The 27249-nt window shown below is 39.3% G+C and overlaps 1 protein-coding gene across 3 annotated transcripts in view; it reads left to right on the top strand.

Annotated features, from left to right (window-relative positions):
- TBC1D1 (TBC1 domain family member 1) overlaps positions 1 to 27249 on the top strand; it is a 183651-nt gene that overhangs the window by 101062 nt on the left and 55340 nt on the right. Inside the window, exons 7-13 of one of the 3 annotated variants that reach the window (XM_065405016.1) lie at positions 2164 to 2274; positions 6371 to 6499; positions 10477 to 10563; positions 13757 to 13992; positions 15628 to 15786; positions 17941 to 18060; positions 19297 to 19436. In XM_065405016.1, coding sequence (XP_065261088.1) covers positions 2164 to 2274; positions 6371 to 6499; positions 10477 to 10563; positions 13757 to 13992; positions 15628 to 15786; positions 17941 to 18060; positions 19297 to 19436 — 982 coding nt within the window. Of the gene's footprint in view, positions 1 to 2163; positions 2275 to 6370; positions 6500 to 10476; positions 10564 to 13756; positions 14032 to 15627; positions 15787 to 17940; positions 18061 to 19296; positions 19437 to 27249 lie in introns of all 3 variants that reach the window. The other 2 variants (XM_065405015.1, XM_065405017.1) reach the window with 2 other exon arrangements.

The raw sequence follows: 27249 nt of genomic DNA, 5'->3' as shown, positions 1-27249 counted from the left end.
ATGAAGAGGCATATGAATGTTTAGCATATCTGGCACGTAAATACCTTGCTATTCCGGCTACAAAAGTGCCGTGTGAACGCCTGTTCTCACTTTCAGGTGATATTGTAAATAAGAAGCACACAGCATTATCTCCCATAAATGTAAACAAACTTGTTTCTCTTAGCGATTGGCTGAACGAGAAGTAGGACTGAGTGGACTTGGAGGCTCTAAAGTTTTACATTGTTTTGTTATCGAGTGTAGTTATGTAACAAAACAAAAATCTACGTTTGTAAGTTGCATTTTCACGATAAAGAGATTGCACTGCAGTACTAGTATGAAGTGAATTGAAAAATACTATTTCTTTTGTTTGTCATTTTTACAGTGCAAATATTTGTAATCAAAAGTAATATTAAGTGAGCTCTGTACACTTTGTATTCTGTGTTGTAATTGAAATCAATATATTTGAAAATGTAGAAAAACATCCAAAAATATTTAATAAATTTCAGTTGGTATTTATTGTTTAACACTACGATTAAAACTGCGATTAATTTTTTAGAGTTAATCGTGTGAGTTAACTGTGATTAATCAACAGCCTTAATCTAAATATTTCAGTTTGTTGAACCAAATCAAACTGGTTTGGTTTTGGAGTAGTTTCACATTAATCTGTATCCTGCTGAGTTGTGGTGTCTCACGGAAGTAAGTTTGGGACTGTGATGCATCATGGGAAAAGTAGTTTTATTAGGACGAGAATGGGAACATAAGGCACATGGAAGCTCAGGCAGACTCACTTTAATGTGGAACTAATCCAAAACTAAACGTTTTGACAAACTGGAATATTTAGATTTGGGTCAGCCAAACCAAAAATGAAACATCTAGTTTAGTTGAGAAACATAGTAACTCCTGGGTATTTTGGGGTAAACTGGCACTAGTGCCTCAGCTGACTGGGCATTTCTGTAACCTAAGCTTGTCTTATTGCATTGAGGTCCCTAAAACATATCTGTTGAAGATGATTTTTATTTTATTGTAAGGCTGTAGAAAATAAACCACTGGATAAAACATAACAAAAAATCTGTCATCTCTTTGCACTTTTTTAATACAAATTTTGGTGGTCTGGGATTTCAATACGTTTTCCTGATTTCCATTTTTGAGATAATTATCTTTCTAAAAATATTTGCCATAACCAGAGTTGCTCCCAGTCACATATGATATTTGCTCATAATATATCACATACATTATATGCATAATTGTGAGAATTACATGAATTTAAAAAGCTTCATCTTTGTGATACGTACTACAGTAGTTACCATTTTACAAATATTTTCTCCTCTAATAATCGTAAAGGCTAGGTTGGAAATCTGAATAAGCAGAGATAAATATTTTAATCTGCTCTCCCCTCTGATGTTCCTTAATAATAGATTGTACCTGTTTTAGGACCAGTGCATTAATGCATTCTAAACTCTCTTGTGGTTATAACTGAGTATCTCTATAACCAAAACAACATTTAGCTAAATTGGCAGGTATACTTGCAATTAATTAATGTAATTAACTATAATGATTTTTTCTAAATGTTTTGAATATTTTTGTGCAAAATATAACAGTTGCATTGGGTATTTATTTCTAATTTAAACTACTTCAAAACTTTAGGATTAAAAGCTAATAGCAGGATTTAAAATATAAGTTTAATTTTTGAAGTACCTGCCACGTTCTGCTGAGATGCTTGTTACAAATATGAAGTTTTATATAATGAAAATTGGATCCATAGTAAAACGGTCAGATAACTGAGAGAAATATTACATATGCACTACAGAGGTAAAACTATAATTTTATTTTGGAATCATATTGATAAATGATATTTATACTAAGAATTGTTCTAGCTATGACAATGTTATGCTTTCTAAAATATGCTTCAAGTGACTTTCAGCAGCTGATATCTGCTGTTGTTAGTCACAGCACTGTGTGGTATTTGTGAAATATCATTAAAATATTTATCTGGCTGTGTTGCTGCATTGCTTGAATCACTGGTGTCCTCTAGTGGAATTATACAGCAGCATCAACTAGATTAAACTATTCAGTGTGCATTAACTACACACTGGCAATCACAAAAGTTAAAATAGAGGGGAATAATTTTAAAGCTACTATATGAATGCAACTCTTATTTTTTCGTGTGTCTGTTTTTTTAAAAAGAAATTAAGACCAAGAAATGATCAGAAAGAGAATGAGTTGATTATCGCTATTCTAAGAAACATGTATGAAGAAAAACAGAAGGATCATGTTCACATTGGGGAAGCAAAGCAGGTATGTGAGCCTTCATTTAAAAAAGTCGTTTTCCTTTCCTACTAACTTCTCAATGGTGAATTTCCATCTTTGTATTTAATGTAAAATTAACACTGAACTGAAAGCCCACTTTGCTCTTTCCTGGTGGGATATTTATTATTTAACATGTTTATTACAGTAGGACCTAAGAGCCAACCGAGAGTGGGGTCCCATTGGGCCAGGCACTGTGCAAACACAGTACAAAGACAGGCCTTGCCCCAAAGGGCTTACAATCTAAATAAACAAGACAGACACAGGGTTTGGGGGAAGGGGTAGAACACAGAAGCAGAGTGAACAATGGGTTGGCAGCAAATGTCATTTTAGTCCCATGATTTTTTGGGGGGTGAGTTTACTTAGGAGGGGATATTCTAAATGGAAAGAAAGTGAAGTGGAGGGGGACAGGGCAGAGAAAGCCAGGGGAAGGAGGGGCAGGTGTGCAGTGAAGCTGAAGTGGAATCACTGAGGGAGGGAGAGCTGGAGGGTTGGAGCAACAGCCACTCAGCAGTGGGCAGAGAAAGTCCAGTCAGAATATGCTTGTATCCCATGTGCTAATAGCAAGGGAGGAAAGGATATAAACCCTTATGCTTTGGGGCATAAGAAAACCACTAGTTGCACTGTCCGCTATGGAGTCTCTTGCACCTTCCTCTGAAGCATCTGGTACTGGCTGGTACCAGTCTAGCTGGACCACTGGTCTTTGCAGTTAGTCTGTTCTTATCTTCTCAATACAGTGGATATAGAAAACATTCATATGAAAATACTACATTCTGTCACAGTTACTAATTACAGCTGAAGCATATATGTGTAATTTCAAAAAGACTCAGCTTTCATTTTCTGGCTCCCTGTCAGTCCCAGTCGAGTTCAATGGTGAATCAAGCCCACTGGAATTTATCCTGAGGAAGGACTGCTGGGGTTGCCCGGTAATATGGGGGATATTTCTTTGTTTGTGTGGAAATATCATTGAGGCTGATGCAAACAGAGGTTGTTGTTAAACATTGCTGCAGAACTGACAGAGGAGACAGTGTTCTTCACTTGAGAAAGGAAGGACAAAACTACTGTTCAGTCTTTAAGGCTTTGTCTACACTAGCACTTTTGTCAATCGGGTGTGAAAACAACACTCCCCGACTGACAAAAGTTTCACCGACAAAAGCACTGGTGTGGACTGTGCTATGTCGGTGGGAGACGCTTTCCTCCTGACATAGCTACCGCCACTCATTAGGAGTGGTTTAATTATGCTGGCAGAAGACCTCTTTCCTGCCAGCATAGAGCGGCTACACAGGAGATCTTACAGCTGTACCGCTCTAAGGTCCGTAGTGTAGACATAGCCAAAAAATTTGAAGGAGCTGGGAGGTAACCAACCTTACATGCAATATGGCTAGAAAAGAACGTGGGCAGATTGTCCTTCAAATGCAGGTATTGTGACCAGGTATCTCCCCCGTCTCGCCAGATTTAGCTCTTCCCCCTCTGGCGGTGGCAAGGCCTGGGGTAAATCAGCTCCGCTCTGAACAGTGTTTGTCTTCCCTCTGTGTTTACTTGTCAGTATTTTCAATGTAGGCCTCAGAGCAGGCCCAAGGTGGGTCTCCTCCAATAAGCAAAAGGAAAAAAAATTACAAACACATTTCCCTGCCCCCTCGCTGCTGCGGGGTGTGTGTTGTCATGTTGTTGGACCCGGGGTGTCAGTCCTTCCCTTAAACAGACACTTAGGCTTCTCCAGGGTGAGAGGCTGCTTTCCTCTCCATAGGGGAAATAACTAAACCTATCTCCCTACTGCCACTAGCCTTGCAGCAGCTTGCCTCTCCTCCCTCTCTCTCATCAGAGGAGGGGTTTAAAAAGATCTCAGGCATGGATGAGATTTTAAAAAGAGACTAGTGATTTTGAATCTCTCAGTTTTGGGGTGCCCAACTTGAAATATCTTAAAGGCGCCTGATTTTATAGAAAAGGCTGAGCACCACCCCTCTGAAAACCAGTCCCCTTTAAGGTGACTCAATCTGGGCACCACAAAACTGAGGCACCCAAAACCATAGCCACTTTTGAAAATCTTGGTCAACATTTCTTTCAATATCTACCAATAGCAGGAAATGTACTGTAATGCCTGCTCCAGGCAGTCTCCTCCTGCTGGCTAGGTACACAGTGAACACACTCGAGGGTCAGATTCATTGAAGTCCCTATGTGCAGCGGCCTCGAACTCTGCTCCCTCTAAGTATTCAGATTTAAAGCATGAAGTAATTAGAGAGGCATCACCCACTTTTTTGTGACTAGCTCTGTGTTTATTTTAATCTCTTATCCTTTTATTGCTTATTGGTTAATTATTAGCATTGCCGAGAAAACAGGAAAAAAGCTTCACATTCTTGTTTTCTGATTTACTGTTTTTGTCAACTCTCCAGTCATTTACGTGTCTGTCCAGATATGTGTGGACTTAGAAAGAGCAGTGTGGGCTGAGGTAGGACAGGAGGAAATAGTGTTTTGGGTTTTTTTGTTAACAGATGTGAAATATTTTCATTTGGGATTAGTGCCAATTATTTTTATCAAACAGTTTCAGGTTCAAAACAGTTGGAAAGTGGGTGTTTAAGGAAGAAGATGATATCTTAATATAAAAACTGTGTGTGATTTTAATGCTGCTGAGACATGCTTTAGTCTTTTTCAGCTCCTGAAGCCAAAAAATAATACTCTGACGCTTGTAAAGATGCCAAAGTTCTAGCAGCAAACTTGATTTGCCTCTCACCCAACCATTCTTCTTAGTAGAAAATGTCATATCTACTTTGATCTTTTATCTTCAGAGCTGTGGAACAGTAAATACCTTTGGACTTCATCTCTCAAAGATGAATAACCCAAACACCCTGAATTTTTTTGCCTTCTCTCCTGCATTGCTACTCACACTTGCTTTCTGGGTGAGGAATCCTACTCAAGTTCTCTGTTAAATTGGAAGAATTTAAATTTAAACAGCTGCAAGAGATTTCATAGAACATTAATATTTTTGAACCAAAAAGTCTTTTCAAAATAAGTGTTTTTCACCAGAAAACTGCAAGGACTTACTATGTAGGGTTGAGGAGAGTTGAGTTAGAGGAAAAAGACTAAATTATTTGTTTGGGGGATTGGAAATAGGATGTAGTGTCATTTTGTTGGAACTGTCAACAGCCTGGATTGGTAATGACCAAAACTTATTGCTGTCTGAGAGCTGTTCACTTGTCCATGTGATATCAACTGGTCTAATGCATTCACATCTCTGATACTGTTACCACTGTGTATATCTGGCACTAATGTTGGGAGCCTCAAGAGAAAAGTTCAAGATTTAATGGACACAGAGAATTACTCTTTGGTCTATATAGTTGATAAGACTAGGTTAGGTTTGAGGCACAACATTTATCCCTCCATTCCCACTTCTGTGGTGCTATACCCGTTCTGTGTTCAGTTTCCAGAGCTGTCTGACTTTCACAAGCACTAAAATTGAGCTTAAACTTTTAACTAAAAAAAAAAAAAAAATCAGCTATGAGTTGACTGTCATCCATAATGTGGAAGTGTTCCTAGTGGTGCTATATATATGCAAGAGTTAAATATTGCATGTCTTCCTGGACCTCAGTGCACCTTGCGTTCGAAGGAATGGAGTTGGAGGAGTGGTATACGTTCTTGCAGCTAACTCATTCAAAGTCCTAGGAGACGATTGCCGTGAAAAATAAAATAAATAAATTGGTCAAGTCTAATCTGAGGAGTTAAGATAAATAATTCCCCATGGCATCCTGAATCTATTCCTCTTGTACTTACAGATGATATAATTGTGCTCCGCCATTGAGGTAAACATGTGAAGAGACATATTTTTGTTATGAAATACAATATTCCTGGTGCTCACTTACTTCAGTTAACAAATAAATGTCATTTGGAAAAGAGATTCCTAGATCTAGTAGTAGGTTAACTCAATAAGCTTCAGCGCTGTTATGTCAGTAGAAACACAATGCATGAGAGGATTCAGAGCTTAGTATAGGTTTAGAAAAGCTTGGAAATGTGCTACTAAGATGTTAAAAATCTTTCAGTGAGTTTTTGTTCTGTACAACCCTGTATTTTACACCTGCTTTCTTAAATATTATAGGCTTCACAGCCTTGTGGAGAGACTACTGGAAATGAGATGCCAAGCAGTGCTTCCAGGTTCAGACTAGATATGTTGAAGAGCAAAGCTAAACGGTCACTAACAGAATCATTAGAAAGTATCTTGTCACGGGTAGGTATCATCTTTGTATTGACTTTTTTTGAGCGATAGACACACAGTCTACATCTACTTTTGTTTCCTTCCAGGAAAAATTGAACAATTATTAAAGAGAGTTCTAGAAATACTTAGGTGAACTTGGGCTTTGTAATGAAAATCATACCTTTCTAAGACTGAAGAGAAGAACAAATTAGTGGATAAAGAAGCAGTAAATATTTTTATATGGACTTTTCAAAAACGTCACAAGAGGCAATAAAGGAAGCTAAGCAGTTATGGCATTAGCAGTAAAATTCTCTCATGGATTTAGAAACTGGTTAAGAGAAATAGAAAAATCTGTTCAATTTTTAACATAAGGAAATTAATAGTGGGCTGACCAAGGACCTTTAATAGGGCAGATTTTTAAAATAATATTTATTAATGACATGGGGGGGGGGGGGTGAACAATGTGGTGGCAAAAATCTGTAGATACCACAGAATTCTTTGTAAGTCAGGCCTAGAGAAGATTAGTATGAACTTCAGAAGGAGATTACAGAGATAGTTATTTGGACAATATGATGGAGGATGAAATTCAGTGTAAACAAGTGGCAGGTGATAAACATTGGAAGGAACTCTTTGAACCTTTACACACTGATGGTCTCTCAATTATACTTCTACCTCGATATAATGCTGTCTTTGGGAGCCAAAAAAATCTTACTGCGTTATAGGTGAAACTGCGTTATACTGAACTTGCTTTGATCCACCGGACTGCGCAGCCCCGCCCCCCCGGAGCACTGCTTTACCGTGTTATATCCGAATTCGTGTTATATCAGGTCGCATTATATCCAGGTAGAGGTGTACCTGTAAACACACTGGACAAAGATCCACATATCATGGTCAGATGGCTGGCAATATTTGCTCAATACACCAAGGCAGTTAAAAAAACAAATAAGATATCAGGTTGTATTAGGATAAGAACAGAGAAAAATACTGAAAAGATTATAATGCCACCACTTAAACCTGTGGAATCCCTTCTGTCTGGATACTGTTATTTTGGTCTCTAAAAGGATATAATACAAAGTAGAAAATGTCCAGAAAATGGTCTAACAAGAATGATTAGGGGCTTGCAAAGATTTCTATATGAAGTGAGATTGAACATTCAGGGCCATTTAGTTTGGAGAGGTGATGGATAAAAGTTGACAAGATAAATTTTACAAAACAATGAATGGTAGAGAAGATTTATCATGGAGTGCCATTTATCCTCTCTCATAATACAAGGGCAAGAAGATATTCAGTTAAATTAAGGGCAGGTCTACTCTAGAAGTGTTTTGCCAATTTAGCTCTCCCTGTATACTGCACTGGCAAAGTACTCCTAGCATGGATGCAGTTCATAGTAGCAAAATTGCACTTTTACCAACGTAGTTTATTACAGCTACCCACCCTGAAGCAAACTAAGCTCTCCCAGCAAAATCACAGTATTGCTAGGATAACTGTGTCTACATTGGAAATTTTTTGCTTACAAATCACACTTCATCACTTCCCCGACCAACTATCCCAGCAAAAGTTTATCATATAGACTGGCCTAGGATGATAAAAGAAATGTGCCCTTACACAACATATGATAACATCTGAAGAGCTCTGCCATAAAATCCTCTTGTGGACATTGCTATATCGGTGTAAAAGTGCCTGACTGGCATAAGCTATATTGGTATAAGTACAAGTTGTGGACAGATATGTTGCACCAATATGATAATAGAGTGGAAAGTGCATTTATAAAATTTGCAGATGACCCTGAGCAGGGAGGGGTTGCAAGCACTTTGGAGGACAGGTCTAGAATTCAAAGTGACCTTAACAAATTGGTCTGAATTCAGCAAGATCAAATTCAGTAAAAGTGCGAAGTACTACACTGGGGAATGAAAAATTAAATGCACAACTACAAAATGGGGAATAACTGGCTAAGTGATGGTGCTGTTCAAAAGTATCTGGGGGTTATAGTGGATCACAAATGGAATGTGTGTCAACAATGTGATGCAGTTGCAAAAAAGACTAATATTATTTTGTGGTGTATTAACGGGAAAGTCATATGTAAGCCACAGGAGGCAATTGTCCCACTCTACTTGGCACTGGTGAGGCCTCAGCTGGAGTACTGTGTCCAGTTCTGGGTGCTACATGTTAGGAAATGTGTGGACAAATTGGACAGAGTCCAGAGGAGAGCGACAAAAATGATAAAAGGTTTAGAAAACCTGACCTATGAGGAAAGGTTAAAAAAACTAGGCATGTTTAGTCTTGAGAAAAGATGACCGAGGGGGGGACCTGATAACCATCTTCAAATATGTTAAGAGCCATTATAAAGAGGACGGTGATCAATTGTTCTCCATGTCCACAGAAGGTAGGACAAGAAATAATGGGCTTAATCTGCAGCAAGGAAGGTTTAAGTTAGATAATAGGGAAAACTTTCAAACTGTCAGGGTAGTTAAGCTCTGAAATAGGCTTCCAAAGGAGATTGTGGAATCCCTTTTGTTGGAGGTTTTTAAGAACAGATTGGACAAACACCTGTCAGGGATGGTCTAGGTTTACTTGGTTCACAACCAACTCAGGTGTGCACTCCATATTAAAATGTATCTGAATCCCCTGAGCAATGGTATGATCATAAACCACATCCTTGGATATGAGACTACCACCCCACACTGGAACCCCTATGGGCTATCATTAAACAATACAACCCATACTCAATGGGTTCCACCAGGGCCAGCTCCAGCTTTTTTGCCGCCCCAAGCGGGGGACAAATAAATAAATAAAATAAAGCCGATTGGCGGCACTTCGGTGGCAGCTTAATCATGCCACTCCATTCTTCGGCAGCAATTCGGTGGCGGGTCCTTCCCTGCTGCGGAAGACCCGGACATGCCGCCCCAGGCACCTGCTTCCTTCGCTGGTGCCTGGAGCCGGCCCTGGGTTCCACATCCTGAAAGAAATCTTTTCCAAATCCTCTCTTCATGCCTTCAAACAACGCCCCCTCCAACCTTGTCAAGCTTGGTCCTGCTTTAGTGCAGGGTACTGGACTTGATGGCTTCTTGAGGTCCCTTCCAGCCCCGAATTTCTATGATTCTGTGAATATAACTGCATCTACATTAGGGCTTTTATTGGCATAGCTATGTCAGTAAAAAAATCACGCCCCTGTTCAATATAACTATATTGATAAACCTTAAGCATAGACAGTCCTGAAGCAAAAAGGTTAGTAAGATTCAGAAAAAGAATATTAATTATTCATGGTAATGATGATGTCAACAATTACTCGATTGCAGCTGGAATAAAATTTCATACAGGACTTTAAACTTTGTGCTTCAGAACATAAGCCAACTATTAGCTGCCTGTGGTCAAGAGCATGTTTGCTCCATAGAAATACAGCTGCATAGCTACCCATTATCAGGTTTCTATGCATTCCTCTGGGTAACCTAATAAGGCTGCAGTCCAAGAGATTGTACCAAACTCTATGGATTTTCACTCTGATCTAGAGACATGCAAATCAGTATAACAGAGGTGATGTTTGTTGGGAAAGTCTACATGAGTCCAGTGTGCTGATGTAGTCTTCAGTCCTCTGTACTAGTCAATTCCTATCTTTGCATTATGATGGAGATAGCCTAATGTGAAAATTCATTTTATGGTCTGAGGGAGGTGCTGTAATAATAGTTGTAATTCAGTCTCAAGCACATGATTATTCAAACCCTTTCCACATATATATTTTGTAGGATATGATGCTGCCAACAGCAATCCTGGCTGGAAAAAAAAATAATTTGACCTGCATGAGTGTATTAATTGCTAGGGTCCTTAAAATATTTGTGGCCTTCCTGAAGGAAGCACCTGTTTCTTGTGGAGAGGCAGGTTATTCTTAGGCATTTCAGGAAATTGAATTTGATACTGGCAGAATCAGTGATTTAACAATTCCAGCAAGGATGTTCTGTTGGAATGCAATTTTTTGTGTTCTAATTCTGATTGCTTCATATACTTTATTTCTAAAGGGTAGTAAAGCCAGAGGTTCACTAGAAAGTTCTGGAAGTGTGGATTTGGACAGCTCCTTATCCAGTACATTAAGCAGCACAAGTAAAGTAAGTAATCACCATAATGACTGAATAAATTGAGAATCTTCCGATAACTTTTTTTGTAAAATTATTTACAATCATGTGATGTGTAGGTGTAATCAGTCTATTTTAATGTCTTATATTTGTTATTTTTTCATGAATTCATTAATAAAAATCCGATTGATTGTGTGGGAAGAAAAACAAAACACCAGACATGAAAAATGTAGCTATACAAGTAATATGATAGAGTTTGCTGCTAAGAATGTGGTTTTTTTTCCTACCAAGGGGAGCTCTGTTCTTGCATGCTGGCCCAGAGGGCAGATCCTTAGTCCCATGCAGAGCCACATAGAAGTCAATGGTGCTTTGCCCATGATATCAGCTTGCAACATCAGGGCCTAAATTCTGCCTTCTGCTCACCCCATTGCTGCAGGCAACTTAAGAAATGTGTGTAACCAACTCAGGTGTGCACTCCACATTAAAATGCATCTGAATCCCCTGAGCAATGGTATGATCATAAACCACATCCTTGGATATGAGACTACCACCCCACACTGGAACCCCTATGGGCTATCATTAAACAATAACAACCCATACTCAATGGGTTCCACATCCTGAAAGAAATCTTTTCCAAACCCTCTCTTCATGCCTTCAAACAACGCCCCCTCCAACCTTGTCAAGCTAATCGTCAGAAGCAAGCTCTCCACTCACCAGGATCCACCAACTCAAAGCAGCACCAGACCCTGCCATAACAGCAGATGCAAAACCTGCAGACATGTTTCCACTGCTACAATGATCAATGCCCCCCACAACACACCTTTTAAGATCCATGAGTCCTACAAATTGCTATCACAGTTTGTGGTGTACCTCATCCACTGCATTAAATGCCCCGATAATCACTATATGGCTGAAACCAGATAATTACTAATGGCAAGTCTACAAGAGCAATGGCAAATACTTTTCTGCTGGCGTAGTTAATCCACCTCCCCGAGAGGCAGTAGCTATGTCAATGGGAGAAGCTTTTCCACCAACATAGTGCTGTCTACATTGGGAGGTTAGGTCGGCATAACTACATTGCTCATGGGGGGTATGAATTTTTCACACCCCCTGAGCAACATAGTGAAGACCAGACCTAAGCTCTTGAATGAACTCACACAGAAAAATCATAAAAGACAAAAATACTGTATCACCCTTAGGCGAACACTTTTCACAAAACAAACACTCCACATCTGATCTTTCAGTCCTTGTCCTTAAAGGAAACCTGCACAACACCTTCAAAACATGAGCCTGGGAGCTTAAATTCATAACTTTGCTAGACACTAAAAATCATTATTTAAATAAAGACCGTGGGTTTATGGTTTATTACAACAAACTGAAACCCTCTTTTTTTGTCCTGTGACTGCAGGGGTGGTAATGTGCCACTTCACATTGAATGGTCTCTCATAATGTGCTAATTACTTGTGCTAAACAATCTGCTCCACCTTGTTTAGCAGTGACACTCAAAGGCTACGTCTACACCACACTTTCATCAGTAAAACTTTTGTCGGTCGGCGATGTGAAAAAAACACCCCTCTGACTGACAAAAGTTTTACCAAAGTGCCGGAGTGGACAGTGCTTTGCCCGCCAACAGAGCTACCGCTCCTCTTTGGGGGTGGTTTTATTTTGTCAGCAGGAGAACTCTCTCCTGCCGACAAAGAGCAGCTACACCGCGTATCTTACAGCGACACAACCGTCTCTGTAAGATGTGCAGTGTAGACATAGCCTAAGTACCTTTCCCAGACCTGAAGAAGAGCTCTGTGTACCTCGAAATCTTCTCTCTTTCACCAACTGAAATTTGTCCAATGAAAGATATTACCTCTCACCTTGTCTCTCTAATAAAGAAACAGCAATTTTGAGTTAACATGTTGAGAGATCATAATGGAATTTCTTATCCTGGCAGCTTCTCCAAGAGATGTGAACTGATATCTCCATGTCACTTTCTCTTTTTCAGAAATTTTAGGCTGTCTTTAGGCATTTTGATTATAAATTATTTCTTTCCTGGTGCTAAGAAAAGATGGGGTTAGTGGGCCCAATTTGGGCAATTATTCATTCTCTGAGATTGCAACAATGAACGTAAATGATGCGTCAGCTTCAGGACTGTTGATTCCAATGTGGTGATTAGTTAACATCACTGAAAGTAAACGCAACTTTTTGGATTTCAGTGGGAGTTATACATTCATAAGGACTATAGAATTAAACTTCTAAATGTAAAGAATTTATATATTGATGGTATGGTTTCAGAGTCTAGTAAAATAAGTTAAATATGAAGCAGAGAGGAAGGATGGTCTTGTGGTATGGCCACTGACCAGTCAGGACTAAGGTCAGTTGTTGGTTCTGTCATAAGCTTCCTATGTGACCTTGAATAAGTCCTGACTTGAGTGGGCCACAGTTCCACTCCTAGTGTGCCTGTGCCTCAGTTCTCCATTACAGGTTTGTTGTGAAGATAAATTCATTATTTGTGAGGAGCTCAGATACAATGGGCATAGGGTCAATATGAGTACCTAGATAGACTCATGCATCTGCATTTGTAATCATGAGTGATTTTTTTTTTAAGAAAAGGATCCAATAAAAAGTGCAGTTTTATGTTAAATCTTCAATGTAAATGGAATCTGTGTAGTCTGAAATGCTTCCTTTTACATTGCAGTTTTCATGACAATAACGTACTATATATTCATTTGCCCCTTTCTTGTCTCAGGTTTTCCTCTTCAAAGTGTTGAGGATAACTATTATTCAGCCTTTTTTCCCTTTATAAAGCATAAATATAATAGCATGTGTCTGCCTTGCTGATTAGTAATGAAACATTAAAGGTTAGGTCATTGTGTGAGATACCATGGCCTAAATGTTCAAACTATAGTGTCTAAAGTTAGGTATCTAAATAAGAGTTGCCTGACTTGGAGAGTTGTTGAGCTTCCACCAGCATATTGGGAAATGCAGGTTCTCAACACTATTTGAAAATCTCAGCCACTCTTATTTGGGTGCCTGAGTTTAGGCAGGAAAGCTTGTAAGTGTTGGACTGTATTTATTTTCAGGAAATGTTCAGCTGGGACTAAAAGTTTAGAAATAAATGTCTTTGTAGCAGGAAGGAGATTTGTTTATTGTGTCAAAAAATAGGCCTGGGATAGAGAACCTCAAATTATTATTTATAAATCATATTTTACATGGGTAAATATTTTTATATTGCTAGGAACCATCTTTGTGTGAAAAAGAAGGCCCACTTCCAGAGACTCCTGCCAAGACCAATGGATCTGTGGGAGATGTCTCCAGTGACCCAGTTAGTCACCCCATCGAGCAGCCTGATAAATTACCTCAGCAAGGCTTTCGCCGGCGAGCAAACACATTGAGTCACTTGCCTATCGAATACCAGGAATCTTTGGAACCAGTTGAAACATCACCATCTGTTCCACAAAGGAAACTTATGAGGTATCATTCAGTGAGCACAGAGACTCCTCACAGGCGAAAGTAAGACTCATTTTAAAAGCAGGATATTGTTTGATAGATATTTGGGGCAAATTGTGGGATGTTCATTGCATATCAGGTATGTTCATTTAGCAAAAGAGAAACGTAATGCTTAGTGTTAGAGCAGTGTGTCATCCGCTTAAAACACGTTATATTTAAGAGCATCTTCTCTGCTCATTTGGTATTGTTCAAGGAGGGAGATGAAACCTGAAACTTGCAATTCCACAGTAAGTGTCAGAAAGCCATTTTACTACACAAGCATGATATAAGTGGATGATGAGAGATTAGTTTGCCTGTGCAACTAATGTGAAATAGTTCTTGCTGGGTGTATCTGAAAGCAGTCTAAATAATAGCTGGTTCTTGTGGTGCCTCTCTATTTCATATTTATGAAGAGGAATCCTGTTTAAAAAATGATAAAATCCTCTAATCGGTGTCAGAGGACAGACCCTGGTCCAGTTTTAACCAGCCAGTGCAATAAAAGCAATTCTTCATTAAGCTGCAAAGTTTCACTAACAAAAATAAATTTTTAATAGACTTCTTGCTAATACTCTTCAGATGTCCTCCTTTAAGGGCTTGCTTACACATCCGTGAAATCTCACTAAGCTTTATGGGACTTCCCCTCCACCACCCCTCACCCTCCCTCTCTCTCTGGCTTTTTCCAGTTACTGTGGAAACATTCTTGTCTGTAGACTTCTGTTTCTCTGCCAAAACTGCTGGTTTACACAAGTTAGACAGTAGTAAATCTGTCTCTGTGCTGGCTCACTTTTCCTGCAGAAGGCAGAGTGGTAAAGGTAAATGCTTGAGATAGATGATGACAGTGAAAAAAGAGAATTTTGTTATTTAAAAGGAAACATAACCCGAGTTGCCTTTTTGTCTCTTCTTTGAACCTTTTTGTTCCTTAAATGCTAAATGGCTTTTGTGGTGCAATTTAGCACTTGTTGGTTTAACTTTACAAGTGCCTCCTTAAAACTTTCTACTTGCTTCTGCTTTCTCAGTTCATTCCTATTTTACTGTGGGACTATAGCTAAACGTTGAATATATGTTTAATTTCCTTTGCCATTCCTGTTTTGGTCCCATCCTAGGATGTCAGTGGGAGCAGCTGAGAGCACTTAATCCTCAAAGGATTGGGCCCTTAGTGGTATACTACGGCAAGCTAATAAAAGCAATAAGTACATGATGTTGGGGAAATGGAGCTCTCAGAAAAATTTGTAGGATAAAATTTTCAAAAGAGCCCAAGGGATTTAGGCCCAAATCCCAATAACTTTCAGTGAGATTTAGATTAGTAAATTACTTAGATTCCTTTGAAAAATCTTACCCCTGGTTTAGAGGTAGTTTCCACAGGCATGTGCTTAAGTACCCTGCTGAATCAGGGCCTGTAAGCAAACACTTCTGTACTTTGCCGGATTAGGTTACAGTGCTCAGTGCCTTGCAGATAGAGCTGTAAATCAGAAATTTATGTAATTGTTATCTGGCAGTAGTAGGACATTTTAAAATGAGGCTAGATAAGCAATCTCATTTCATTTTTCTCTGTTTCTGAGATTTGTTCTCTCTCTCTTTCTTACCTCATCCCTCCCACATGGCTGGAATCCCACTGTTCAGTTTGAGCACATCTGTTGGCGAGTCTGAAAGCTGTTCTGGTCAATCTTCTTCTCCCTCTCCTCTAGCTCGTCTTAATCCCTCGACCTCTTCACCCACTTTTTTAAAATATCTAAAGCATAATTCAAGCAGAGAACAATGTGGGCATGTTGCACAAAAGAGGTGAGATAGCAGCTGTATATAATTTTGGGAGTGTTTTGTTTTATTGTACCATAAACACACAACACTGCATTATCCTCACTCACTATGTGCACAGTGACTGAATAATAATAATAATAATTAATAATAAATAATAATTATTAATACAGTCCTACCAGAGGGCATGTGTTTACATGAGGGGAAAGTAAACTCCTCTCCTAACATTTTGTAGCAGAGCATTTTATCATAGGGCACTTGATCTAATTTTTCATTTTGACTGAATGAAATTACTTCAGGTGCTCTCACACACAGCTGATATGTTGGGGTCAGTTGCTCTTGTGATGAATCAGAAAGCAGTGCTGGTTAAACTGTGCCTGAGGCTTCGATGCCAAGGACTCTCTCACTCTCTCTGTTTCGCCAGAATTTTTCAGTTTCACTCTCTGCCTTGTTCAAAGTAACACTGATACTGGTCCCTGCTCCTTTGTGGTTGAAAAGGGGAGAGGGAGAAAGTGACTTGCTAAGAGTTGGAAATTTGACCAGGTGAAAAGGGTAATAAAAGTCTGACTTGTGGAGAGTTATTCAGCACCATAGAATATCAGGGTTGGAAGGGACCTCAGGAGGTTATCTAGTCCAACCCCCTGCTCAAAGCAGAACCAATCCCCAAATGGCCCCTTCAAGGATTAAACTCACAACCCTGGGTTTAGCAGGCCAATGCTCAAGCCACTGAGCTATCACTCTCCCAATATCAAGTGATAGTTTGATATTCTTGCCCTTTTAGCCAAAGCATTTTTGGAGAGGAAAATTACAGACAGGGCTACTCACTCTGCCTTTTCACCTTATGGTGAGAAGACCCCTGCTCCCTAAAACTAGAGATGGGTGAAATTTTTTGGATGAATAATTTATTCACCAAAAATGCAATTTTAATCAACCTGAAACTGTTTGTGACTTTGATGTGAATTCACCAAATAGTTTCAGTCAAAACATTTTTTCTTTTGGGACTAGGCACCATTCACAAAACAGAAAGAGATGGGGAAGAGGTGTCGCCATGGCCTCCCTTTATAACTTTTATCACAGTTGCTAGGGCCCGCACTTGGAATGTGGGAGACCAGGGTTCAATTCCCCCTTTTGCCTGTTGTGGAAAAGAGATTTGTTCTTGTGTCTCCAACATTGCAGAAGAGCATCCTAGCCATTGGGTTATGGGATATTCTGGTGTGGGGGATCTCAATCTCATGCTGAATCTGTCCCATTGTGTATAAATAATTCATCATTGGAGTAGGGTCATAAACTTGGGTCTCCCACCTTCCCAGCGAGCGTTCTAACCACCAGGCTATAGAATAATTCTTTCTAGCTCAATGACTATTCAAGTGTTTTATACAAAGTGGAACAGCTTCAACAAGAGAGACTTACAGAGACCCATACAGAATAACCCACCCCAAGTAGCGTATTTTGGTATGATATCTTAGTTCTTAGCAATGTTACCTTTTAGTTACCACACACCAGATGACTTTATCAGCTTCCATTCCAGACAGAAATTGTCATTAACTCAGCTGCTTTTGTTAAACCAGTGCCGTAGGAGCTTCATGTAGGTAGTTGAGGAGACAAAGGTTCGGAACAAGAGTTATATTTGCTGAAATGCTTCTAGTGAGATTTGATTGGTGCTTCTACCTGTCACACAAGAATAACAAACCCAGACAATCAGATGCTGAAAATTCTATTGTGTGAAAGTTACTATGTTAGTAGGCACTTTTGCATAGTCAGCTTATTCAGTTGCTGCCCTCCCTCCCCATACCAGTTACAGAAGTGTCAACTTTTTTCCACCCCCACCCCTCCAAAAATGTAGGAAACTGGAACATGTACCTACCAATTTTAGCAGTTGTTTGGCTATAGAATAGCCATGAATTCTTACAGGATTAAATAAATATAGTTGAAACATGGGTGATGAATCCTTGAACATAGCAGATAATTAATTTATTAAAGTATATTAATACCGGAACAGTTAGGTGACCCAAATATGATTTCAGAGTAGAACTTGTTACACAATTTTAGTTTTTACTTTATTTTCCTTGGTATTCATGCCTGAAAGTATTTTTTTTTTGAAGCTTGCACTGTGTATTTTTTTTATTCTGCATATTTACACTTCCTCATTCTAAACTGCACTTTTCCCAACTGCACTCTCAGCATCTCCTACCGTATTGCCCTACGGAAAAAGCTTCATTCTTCCTCCTCTGTGCCAAATTTCTTAAAATTTCTGGCTCCTGTAGATGAAAATAACACCTCTGACTTTAGGAGCGCAAAAAGGTAGGGTTCTGTCTTTAAGCCTGGAGGTAAAACTGTATCATTCAAAGGATTCTTTGTTTTAATTTTGAGAGCACTTTATGCATTTGTAGAAATTAATAATTTATCATTCACTTGCATGTAATAGATGAAGTAAGCTAAATGAGGATGCCATCAAAGGTCGGGAGGTTACCATGGTTTCTGTTCTAAAATGACTATGGATCTGCTGTCCATTTCTGAACCCAGATGTTGTGATAATACAACTTTAATTCCCACTATCTGACTACTCCTGCCCAAAGGGGCATATCCATATTACCAGTTCACCATTAAGAAAATACAGGATACATCCCACACTACATCAATGTTCTCAGGCTGGAATGAGCCTATTGAAATGGTTCCTGGCCTAGAAAATCAGTTACTACCAGTGCTCTTTGAAGCTTATTTGTCCCCTTCAGCATTCAACACAAATTCCCTCAACACTCTCAATCCATGGTAGCTGAAAAGAAAAATAAAGAATGATTTGAGTTCCTAGAAGAGGTAATAGTGGGATTTTTAAATGGACAGATATCATTGTTGTTCATTATTTAATTCTGAATTTTAACAAAACGCTCTTTGTGAAGCCTATCAATTAGACCAAAGGAATAGAAGGCCGGTTTCTGGGGACTATTTTTAGCTCTGTGACTGATTTTTATAGTGTGACTTGGAGAAAGTCACTTAACCTCTATGTTACTTATTTTATGTATATGAAAAAGGAGTATGATATGCATCTAATTCACAGGGAGTTGAGAGTTTTAACTGATGTTAATAGAGCTCCTTGAGATCCACTAATTAAAGGCATTAGAGAAATGAAAAGTGCTGTTAACAAATAATGTAAAGGTTTGTTAGTGTGTATATGCACTGTTTTCACCGTTCTGTATGTACACCTGCTACACATTGTGTGTATTTAGGTATTATCACAAAATAAATTGTAAAATGTTGACAATAAGTTCATTAAATCTTGGAAAGCAAACTCTGCACAAAGCCATATGCCCAATCACTAACTTGAGTGATACATATGTCCTTGTGCAGGCCTGCAGCAATGGGGTGAATTTCACCCATTTAACACATGGATGCTGACCAAGCATGTGTGGGGGACACAGCCTTCCTTCCTTGATAGCTTTGGTTTTTATGTCCCCTGAAACCTAACACTTCAATGTCATTAGACGACTCTTGTGTCTGTCATAACTTATTCATAAGACATTCTGTACTCTGTAATTTTAGTGACTATGAGTCTAAACAAAGCCAGCTGGATGTTGGCAATGACACCCCTGTAAGGACTCGCCGGCATTCATGGAGACAACAGATATTCCTTCGAGTGGCAACTCCACAGAAAGGATGTGATTCTCCCAGCCGACATGATGGTAAGATCCATATCTGGCTGCACACAAACAGCCCTAAATGACCGCTGAAGTAGCAAACATACGTACAGGAGATTAGTAAGTAGGGTGGTGACAATTTAAACAGCTTGAGGAGAACTACCTGTATTAATTTTTGGTTGCTATTTAATCAGCTGCCAGGTGGCTCATTTCCATTGTCAGTTTCCCACCCTCTTTTGTGTCATAGCATGGCTTACTCAGCTATGGAGCTTTTATTTTTCAACTCTAGGTTATATCTACAATAATATTTGTGACTGCATTATACCAGCTAGCTAAAGAAAAGTGGGGGCAGAGGATGGGGCATACCTTGTTATACCTATTTCCTTTAATTAATTCTGTGAAAATAATTGTTTTCTCAGTGATGCCTTTTAGTACAGAGTGAGGATCACTATGTATCATGAAAAGAAACTACAGTATCGCTATATATTGGCGTATTGGCCATAGAACTGAGCTCTCAAAGGCAAAATTCACATCTACCTGGTGCAAAGGGATGTAACATTTCTGATCACAGTGGAGTTATATCTGCTTAAAACTGGTCTGAATTTAGCTCTAACTATGTACCCTCAGTCCATAACATTTGCCTTCTTTAAACCTTCATCTTAAATAGTGATTTCTTATCTCCCTCCTCTTAATTTTTTCCTTTAATTCCTTTAAGGAATCTCAATCGATTGACTTTTAAAAAAAATAGAATATGGCTGTAGGAAGGGCTGAAAATAAAAAACTCTCCCAGAGAGTAGCTAGTGAATTTTTGCCTACCTCTAATTAGGTGGTGTTCATTACTGTGAATTTCTTAAACCATTTGTAGAAATCTTATAGGGAGTTTCCATAAGGCACACCAAGAACAATGAAAAGGGAGTCTTGTCCCACAAGGCTTTTATTATTTTGGACTAAAAGTTGAACAAGCAAAAATGAAACTGAAGACCATTGCCCATAGAGTCAGGATTTCTGACTTCCAAATGTTAATGCAACATGCAAGAGCAAGAGGAGCCCACAAATAGCATAAAGGGGTTTATATACCTCCTTTGTAATTTTACAGATTTGCTGTGTGGTTTTTCTCTAAAGCATCACCCCAAAGCTCACTACTTTCAGTTCCAAGTGCAAAGCACAATTCTTCAACCTGGCCTTCTGTAATAAAACCCTAGTGCTTCATGCCAAACAAAGACAAATCCTTACACCTTTTTCCCCTGCTGGAAAGAGCAGAGGAATGGGAAAGTCACCGTACATGACAGATACCAGTCACACCACTTAATTCATCGCTCACAAGTGCTCAGATACCATGGTGAGGGCACAGTATAAGAACTTGAACAGAATAGGGATATAGAGTGCTGCTTAACTTGAGCTATGCAGTGAATCTGCTAAGTTTTGCAAGTTTGACGTCCTTGACAGAAATAGTCTTACACGTGATTTCAAAGTTTCTCTTTTTAAAAAAGAAATACCACCTAGATTGCCTATTCTGGCTCTTCCTCTGGGGCTTGGCTGTGCACTGCAGCTGCAAGATACTGTCTTAACAATCTACAGCTGGATAAACATTGTAGCTGCAGAAATAAGGGAAGCTAAGATGTGAGCAGTAAGTATTAATTAGGGGATCTATTTACATGATTTGGTCACTTTTCTCCCTTTTCTGTGTAAATCTATGTGAATTTCTTTCTCTTCCCTCATGTATATATCTATTTATGAATAGAAACCAGAGTGTTAAACTCATTCACTATAGCTTACTATTCACTTTTTCTACTTTGAATTTCTTACTAATGTAAGATATTTACCTTTTGTGCATCTCTCGCTCCCAAGGGTTTATCATGATGGACAGTTAAGACTAGCTTAGTATATGCACAACTGCTCTACTTTATCTTGGCTTCTTTTCAAAGAACTTGTTAACTTCAGCAGTAGACAAATTGGTTGAAATATAGTAAAGAACAGAATTATAAGATACAAAGATAAATATGATATGTTGGGAAAGAGTCAACATGGCTTTGGTAAAGGGAAGTCATGCCTCACCAGTCTGTTAGAATTCTTTGAGGATGTCAACAAGCATATGGACAAGAGTGATCCAATTGATACAGTGTACTTGGATTTTCAGAAAGCCTTTGAAAAGGGCAAACACCAAAGGCTCTTAGATAAAGTGAGCAGTACTGCTGGGGGAATTCTGCACCACTGTGCAATGCAGAATTTTGCAGAAATTAATGGTTTTTGCACAGAATTTCCTTTCCCCCACAGAAACGGACTGCAGTGCTGCTGATCGCCACTAGGGGGCAGCTGGGTTCTGGGAGGGGGTGGGTTAATGTCTTTGCTGGGGGAGCCGCGGCTGCATTCGGGGAGGGAGGGGGGCTGGTGTCTGGGTTGGGGGGGGACATGGCTGGGTTCTGGGAGGGAGGGGGGCTGGTGTCTGGGCTGGGGGGGGGGGCCCACGGCTAGGCTTGGGGGGGAAGGAGGTTTGGGTGTATTGGCTGCGGGGGGCCCTGTGCGTGGACTCTGGGGGAGGGGTTGTTGGTGGCTGCCCTCCCGGCTGGGCTCTTGGATGGGGGTGGGTGCAGAGAAACAGGAACTGGGTTGGTCATAGGTGTTTCTTTAACACTCTACTCCTGAGGGAATTCTTGTGTGTGTCTGTGTTGTTAGAGACATTCTTGCTGACAGGTGTTTTGAAATAGGGTGACCAGACAGCAAATGTGTAAAATCAGGACAGGGGGTGGGGGGTAATAGGAGCCAATATAAGAAAAAGACCCAAAAATCGGGACAGTCCCTATAAAATTGGAACATCTGGTCACCCTAGTTTTGAAATAAACAAAATAATTGAAACTGGCGTGATTATGTAGTATTATTTTGACAAATAAAATTTGCAGAATTTTACAATATTGTATGCAAAACTTTTAATTTTTTGATGCAGAATTTTTAATTTTTGGCGAAGAATTCCCCAGAAGTAAAGCAGTCATTGGATAGGAAGGAAGGTCCCCTCATGAATCAGTAATTGAGTACAAGATAGGGAATAAAGATTAGGAGTAATGGACAGTTTTCACAGTGGAGAGAGGTAAATAGTGGTGTCCCCAAAGGATCTGTACTGGCTCCTATGCTGTTCAACATATTCATAAATCATCTGGAAAAAAGGGTAAACAGCCGGGTGGCAAAGTTTGCAGACAATAACAAATTACTTAAGATAGTTAAGTCCAACACTGACTGCGAAGAGTTACAAAGGGATCTCACAAAACTGAGTGACTGGGCAACGAAATGACAGATGAAATTCAATGTTGATAAATGCAGAGTAATGCACATTGGAATACATAATCCCAACTCTACATACAAAACGAGGGGTATAAATTAGCTTTTACCACTCAAGAAAGAGATCTTGGAGTCCTTGTAGATAGTTCTCTGAAAACATCTGCTCAATGTGCAGCTGCAGTCAAAAAAGTTAACAGAATGTTAGGAACCATTAGGAAAGGGATAGCTAATAAGACAGAAAATATCATAATGCCACTATATAAATGCATAGCACACCCCCATCTTGAATACTATGTGCAGTTCTGGTCACCCCATCTCTAAAAAAGATATATTAGAATTGGAAAAAGTACAGGGAAGGGCAATAAAAATGATTAGGGGTATTAAACTGCTTCCAAATGAGGAGAGATTAAAAAAGCCTGGGACTCCTCAGTTTAGAAAAGAGACAACTGAGAAGGGGACCTGATAGAGGTCTATAAAATCATGCGTGATATGGAGAAAGTGAATAAGGAAGTGTTATTTATCACTTCACATAATACAAGAACCAGGGGTCACCCAATGAAATGAATAGGCAGCTAATTTAAAACAAAGAAAAGGAAATATTTCTTCACACAGCACACAACGCACTGTGGAACTTGTTGCCAGGGGATGTTGTGAAGGCCAAAAGTATAACCGGGTTTAAAAAAGAATGATATAAGTTCATTTGAGGATAGGTCCATCAATGGCTATTAGCCAAGATGGTCAGGGATGCAACCCCATGCTCTGGGTGTCCCTAAACCTCTGATTGCCAGAAGCTAGGACTGGATGATGGGGTGGATCACTCGATAATTACCCTGTTCTGTTCATTCTCTCTGAAGCATCTGGCACCAGCCACTTGTCAGAAGACAGGATACTGGGCTTGATGGACCATTGGTCCAACCCACTATGGCCATTCTTACGTTCTTATAATATTTTGCACAATTCCTACCTGGATAGTTTTCATGCAATAATGGGGTAATAAACTTTCATGCTTCAGGCTGTAAATTGATTTCAGCAGTTCTGTGACAATGCATTTCATAGGGGATGTGGCCAACGGAAAGGTACAGTAGCTGGAATGCTTCTGCACTCTAGGAATAGCTAGTTGCCTGAACAGCCTCATAATCTGGGGTAGTGGAAAAGACAAGCTTGCCCAGACCTGAGAATCAGGTCAGTAGAATTTCAAAAGGATGAAACCAACCATCTTCTATAAAAATTACTCTTAAACATATAGTGTGTAAAAGGTCCTTCCTATAAAAGTTCTAAATCAGCCTGAAGAACTGAATAGAGCACTTTATACTTGCTTTTGTACCACCTATATGTGGTTTTAAAAAATATTAGGGAAAAGACTGAGTTCTCTATTAAACTTCATAGGATAAATTGGGTGTGGGTGTAAATGTCACAAACCATGGAACCTTTCAAGCTTTACATCTCTAGATCAAAAAATAAAAATAGGCAGATCTAGATTGGAGTGACGCTTATTTGAGTAGTTTTTTACAAGCAAATGACCCAGTGAAAGACTTGTTAAAATGAATGTTCTGTTCGCTGCTGCTAGATATACTGCCTTGTTAAGTACATAATAGAACTATAGTAAATAATAACACTGCTCTACAGCCAAAATGCTTCTGAAATAAATGTAGTCAAACTTAACTAATTCTGGGTCACTGAGAATGAAAATGATGCTTAACATTGTTGATTGGCTCTAGTTTTCAAGATATGCTATTGGGTCAGTATATACGACCCTTGACTTGGGAATGGCGGAGGATAAGTGAGTTATAAAGGGAAGGGATCTCAATTTAAACCAGAAATGACTAAAATACATCTTTGACTGGATCTATGAATAAATCTATGACTGGGTTTGGACAGTACTTGCTTTTTAGGCAAAACAATGAATGATGCAATCTGAAGCTGGTATTGCGTCATACATGATATGAATTGCATCATGTTATTCCTAGAAGTCATGGATGATGCAATCATAACGAAGCTTACATCACTCTGCTGAACAAATTGCCCTATATCAGCTCTAGAAATCATACAGTGTCATGCTCTCTTATTTGTCAGTGTTTGATTTTGCAAAGGGACACATTTCTGTTTAGCCAAAGTGAGCAGAGATGCCTCGTACTTGTGTGAACAGTGCAGATAACTTCTGCTATGTTTGTGGTGAAGTGACTTTTGCATCACAAAAGCGCAGTATAACCACTATGGTTAAGAAAGCCTATCACCTTTATTTTGGCTGCAAAATTGGAGATCAGGACAAGAGGTGGGCCCCACACATATGCTGCAACACTTGTGCAACAAATCTTCGCCAGTGGTTGAACAGGAAAAGGAAATCTATGCCTTTTGCAGTGCCAATGATTTGGAGAGAGACAACAGATCATACCAGCAATTGTTACTTCTGCATGGTGCCTCCAGTTGGGAAAGGTGTGTCAAAGAAGAAAAAGTGGACTGTGCATTATCCAAACATTCCATCAGCTATACGCCCAGTACCCCACCGAGAAGGACTGCCGGTTCCTGATGCACCAGAATCATTCTCACTTGAGTCAGACGAGGAAGAGGAAGAGGATGAAACTTCTGGTCCTGAACCATCAATGTCACAGGACCCACATTTTCTCCCATCCTCACCACACCTCATAACACAAGGTGAACTGAATGACCTTGTCAGGGATTTGGAACTACCCAAGAGTAAGGCAGAGCTGTTGGGCTCCAGACTACAGCAGTGGAATCTCCTGGCAGGTGATGTTAGGGTTTCCATGTTCCGTGACCGTCAAAAGGATCTTGTCCCATTCTTCTTCTTGGAAGGTGATCTTGTAGCCTGCAACAACATCGATGGTGTGATGGCAGCCCTCAACATCGTTCACGATCCAGATGAGTGGAGACTGTTCATTGATTCATCGAAGACGAGTCTTAAAGCTGTTTTACTGCATAATGGCAATGTTTTGCCATCAGTTCCAGTTGGTCATGCAGTCCATAGGAAGGAAACCTATGACAACATGAAACAACTTTTGAGGTGCATAAACTATGACCAACATCAGTGGCAGCTTTGTGGCAATTTGAAGGTTGTTGCTCTCTTGCTTGGTCTGCAGACTGGATATACAAAGTACGGCTGTTTTCTCTGCGAATGGGATAGTCGTGCAAGAGATTCCCACTACATCAAGAAAGATTGGCCACTCCGACAGTCATTGGAGCCTGGGAGGAAAAAAGTGTTCAGCATCCACCACTTGTTGAATCAAGGAAGATTTTGTTACCACCCTTACACATCAAGCTGGGTCTGATGAAGAACTTTGTCAAGGCCATTGACAAAACACAAGCAGCTTTCAAGTACCTCCGTGGAAAATTTCCAAGGTTAAGTGAAGCTAAGATAAAGGAAGGTGTCTTTGTTGGTCCTCAGATTCGTGAACTTCTTCGAGATGATGCATTTGACCATGCACTGCGTGGCAAGGAAAAGACGGCATGGAAAGCCTTCCAGTTAGTGGCAATACATTTTCTCGGAAACAACAAGGTTGTTGGTGGAAAACCTCCTCAAGGCATACAAAAGCCTTGGTTGCAACATGTCACTAAAGATACATTTTTTTGCACTCTCATCTAGATTTTTTTCCACTGAACTGCGGAGCAGTGAGCGACGAGCACGGCGAGCGATTTCACCAGGACATTGCAACAATGGAGAAACGCTATCAGGGCAAATGGAGCCCATCAATGCTTGCAGACTATTGCTGGACAGTGACAAGAGATGCTCCATTTAATGAATACAAGAGACAAGCCAAGAAGCACCGAGTAGACACTGAATAGGACTAAACTATGTACATAATAGTTTTTTGCCTTTTGTTTCATAATACATTTTATTTATATAACCCTTTTGCTGATTTTTAAAGTGTTACATAAACAGGACAGGTGAAATATTATCATGTAAAGCAACCATAAACACATGAAAAGACCTAGGTTTACAATTTATGATTGTAAAATCTACTATCTACACAATATACATAGACATAAAATGTAAAAACTTAAATATCTTAGAAACAGTAGCCAATCAGTTGTTTTAATTGTCATATTTGAATTCAGCACATCAAAATACATAATAAATAGCACATTTTATCTCTGAAGCAGACAACTTCTCAAAAATTGTAGACCAGTGTAATTAACATAAAGTAAGAACATAAAGTAACATAAATTGTTCACAATCACAAGAACAGTCCTGATGTGTTAGTCTTCTGAAAAATGTGTCCATGAAGCCCTCTTTAATATCCTTTCTTTTTTTGGTCATCCAGTCTGAGCAGGAAGGAACATTGCCATGTGACTATTCCCCAGTCACACACCAAAAACAGTCTAAGACATAGTTTGTGGACACAGTCTTTGTAAAGTGTTACAACAGTTTCAAAAAACAAATTAATACAAAAACAAATGTTATATTATTATTATTATTATATTATATTATATTATATTATATTATATTATATTATATTATATTATATTATTTTGTTTATGGATAAGAGAGCAAAATACAGTTGAATAAATTTACTGTGAATAGCTGTAGTCGTATGAACACTAGGTGGTGGTGTTTCTCATGCTAGAACTGTTG

This window comes from Emys orbicularis, chromosome 5 (genome assembly GCF_028017835.1).
Source record: "Emys orbicularis isolate rEmyOrb1 chromosome 5, rEmyOrb1.hap1, whole genome shotgun sequence".
In the NCBI taxonomy this organism is placed as follows: Eukaryota; Metazoa; Chordata; order Testudines; family Emydidae; genus Emys; species Emys orbicularis.
This window is presented reverse-complemented; position numbering and strand designations above follow the sequence as displayed.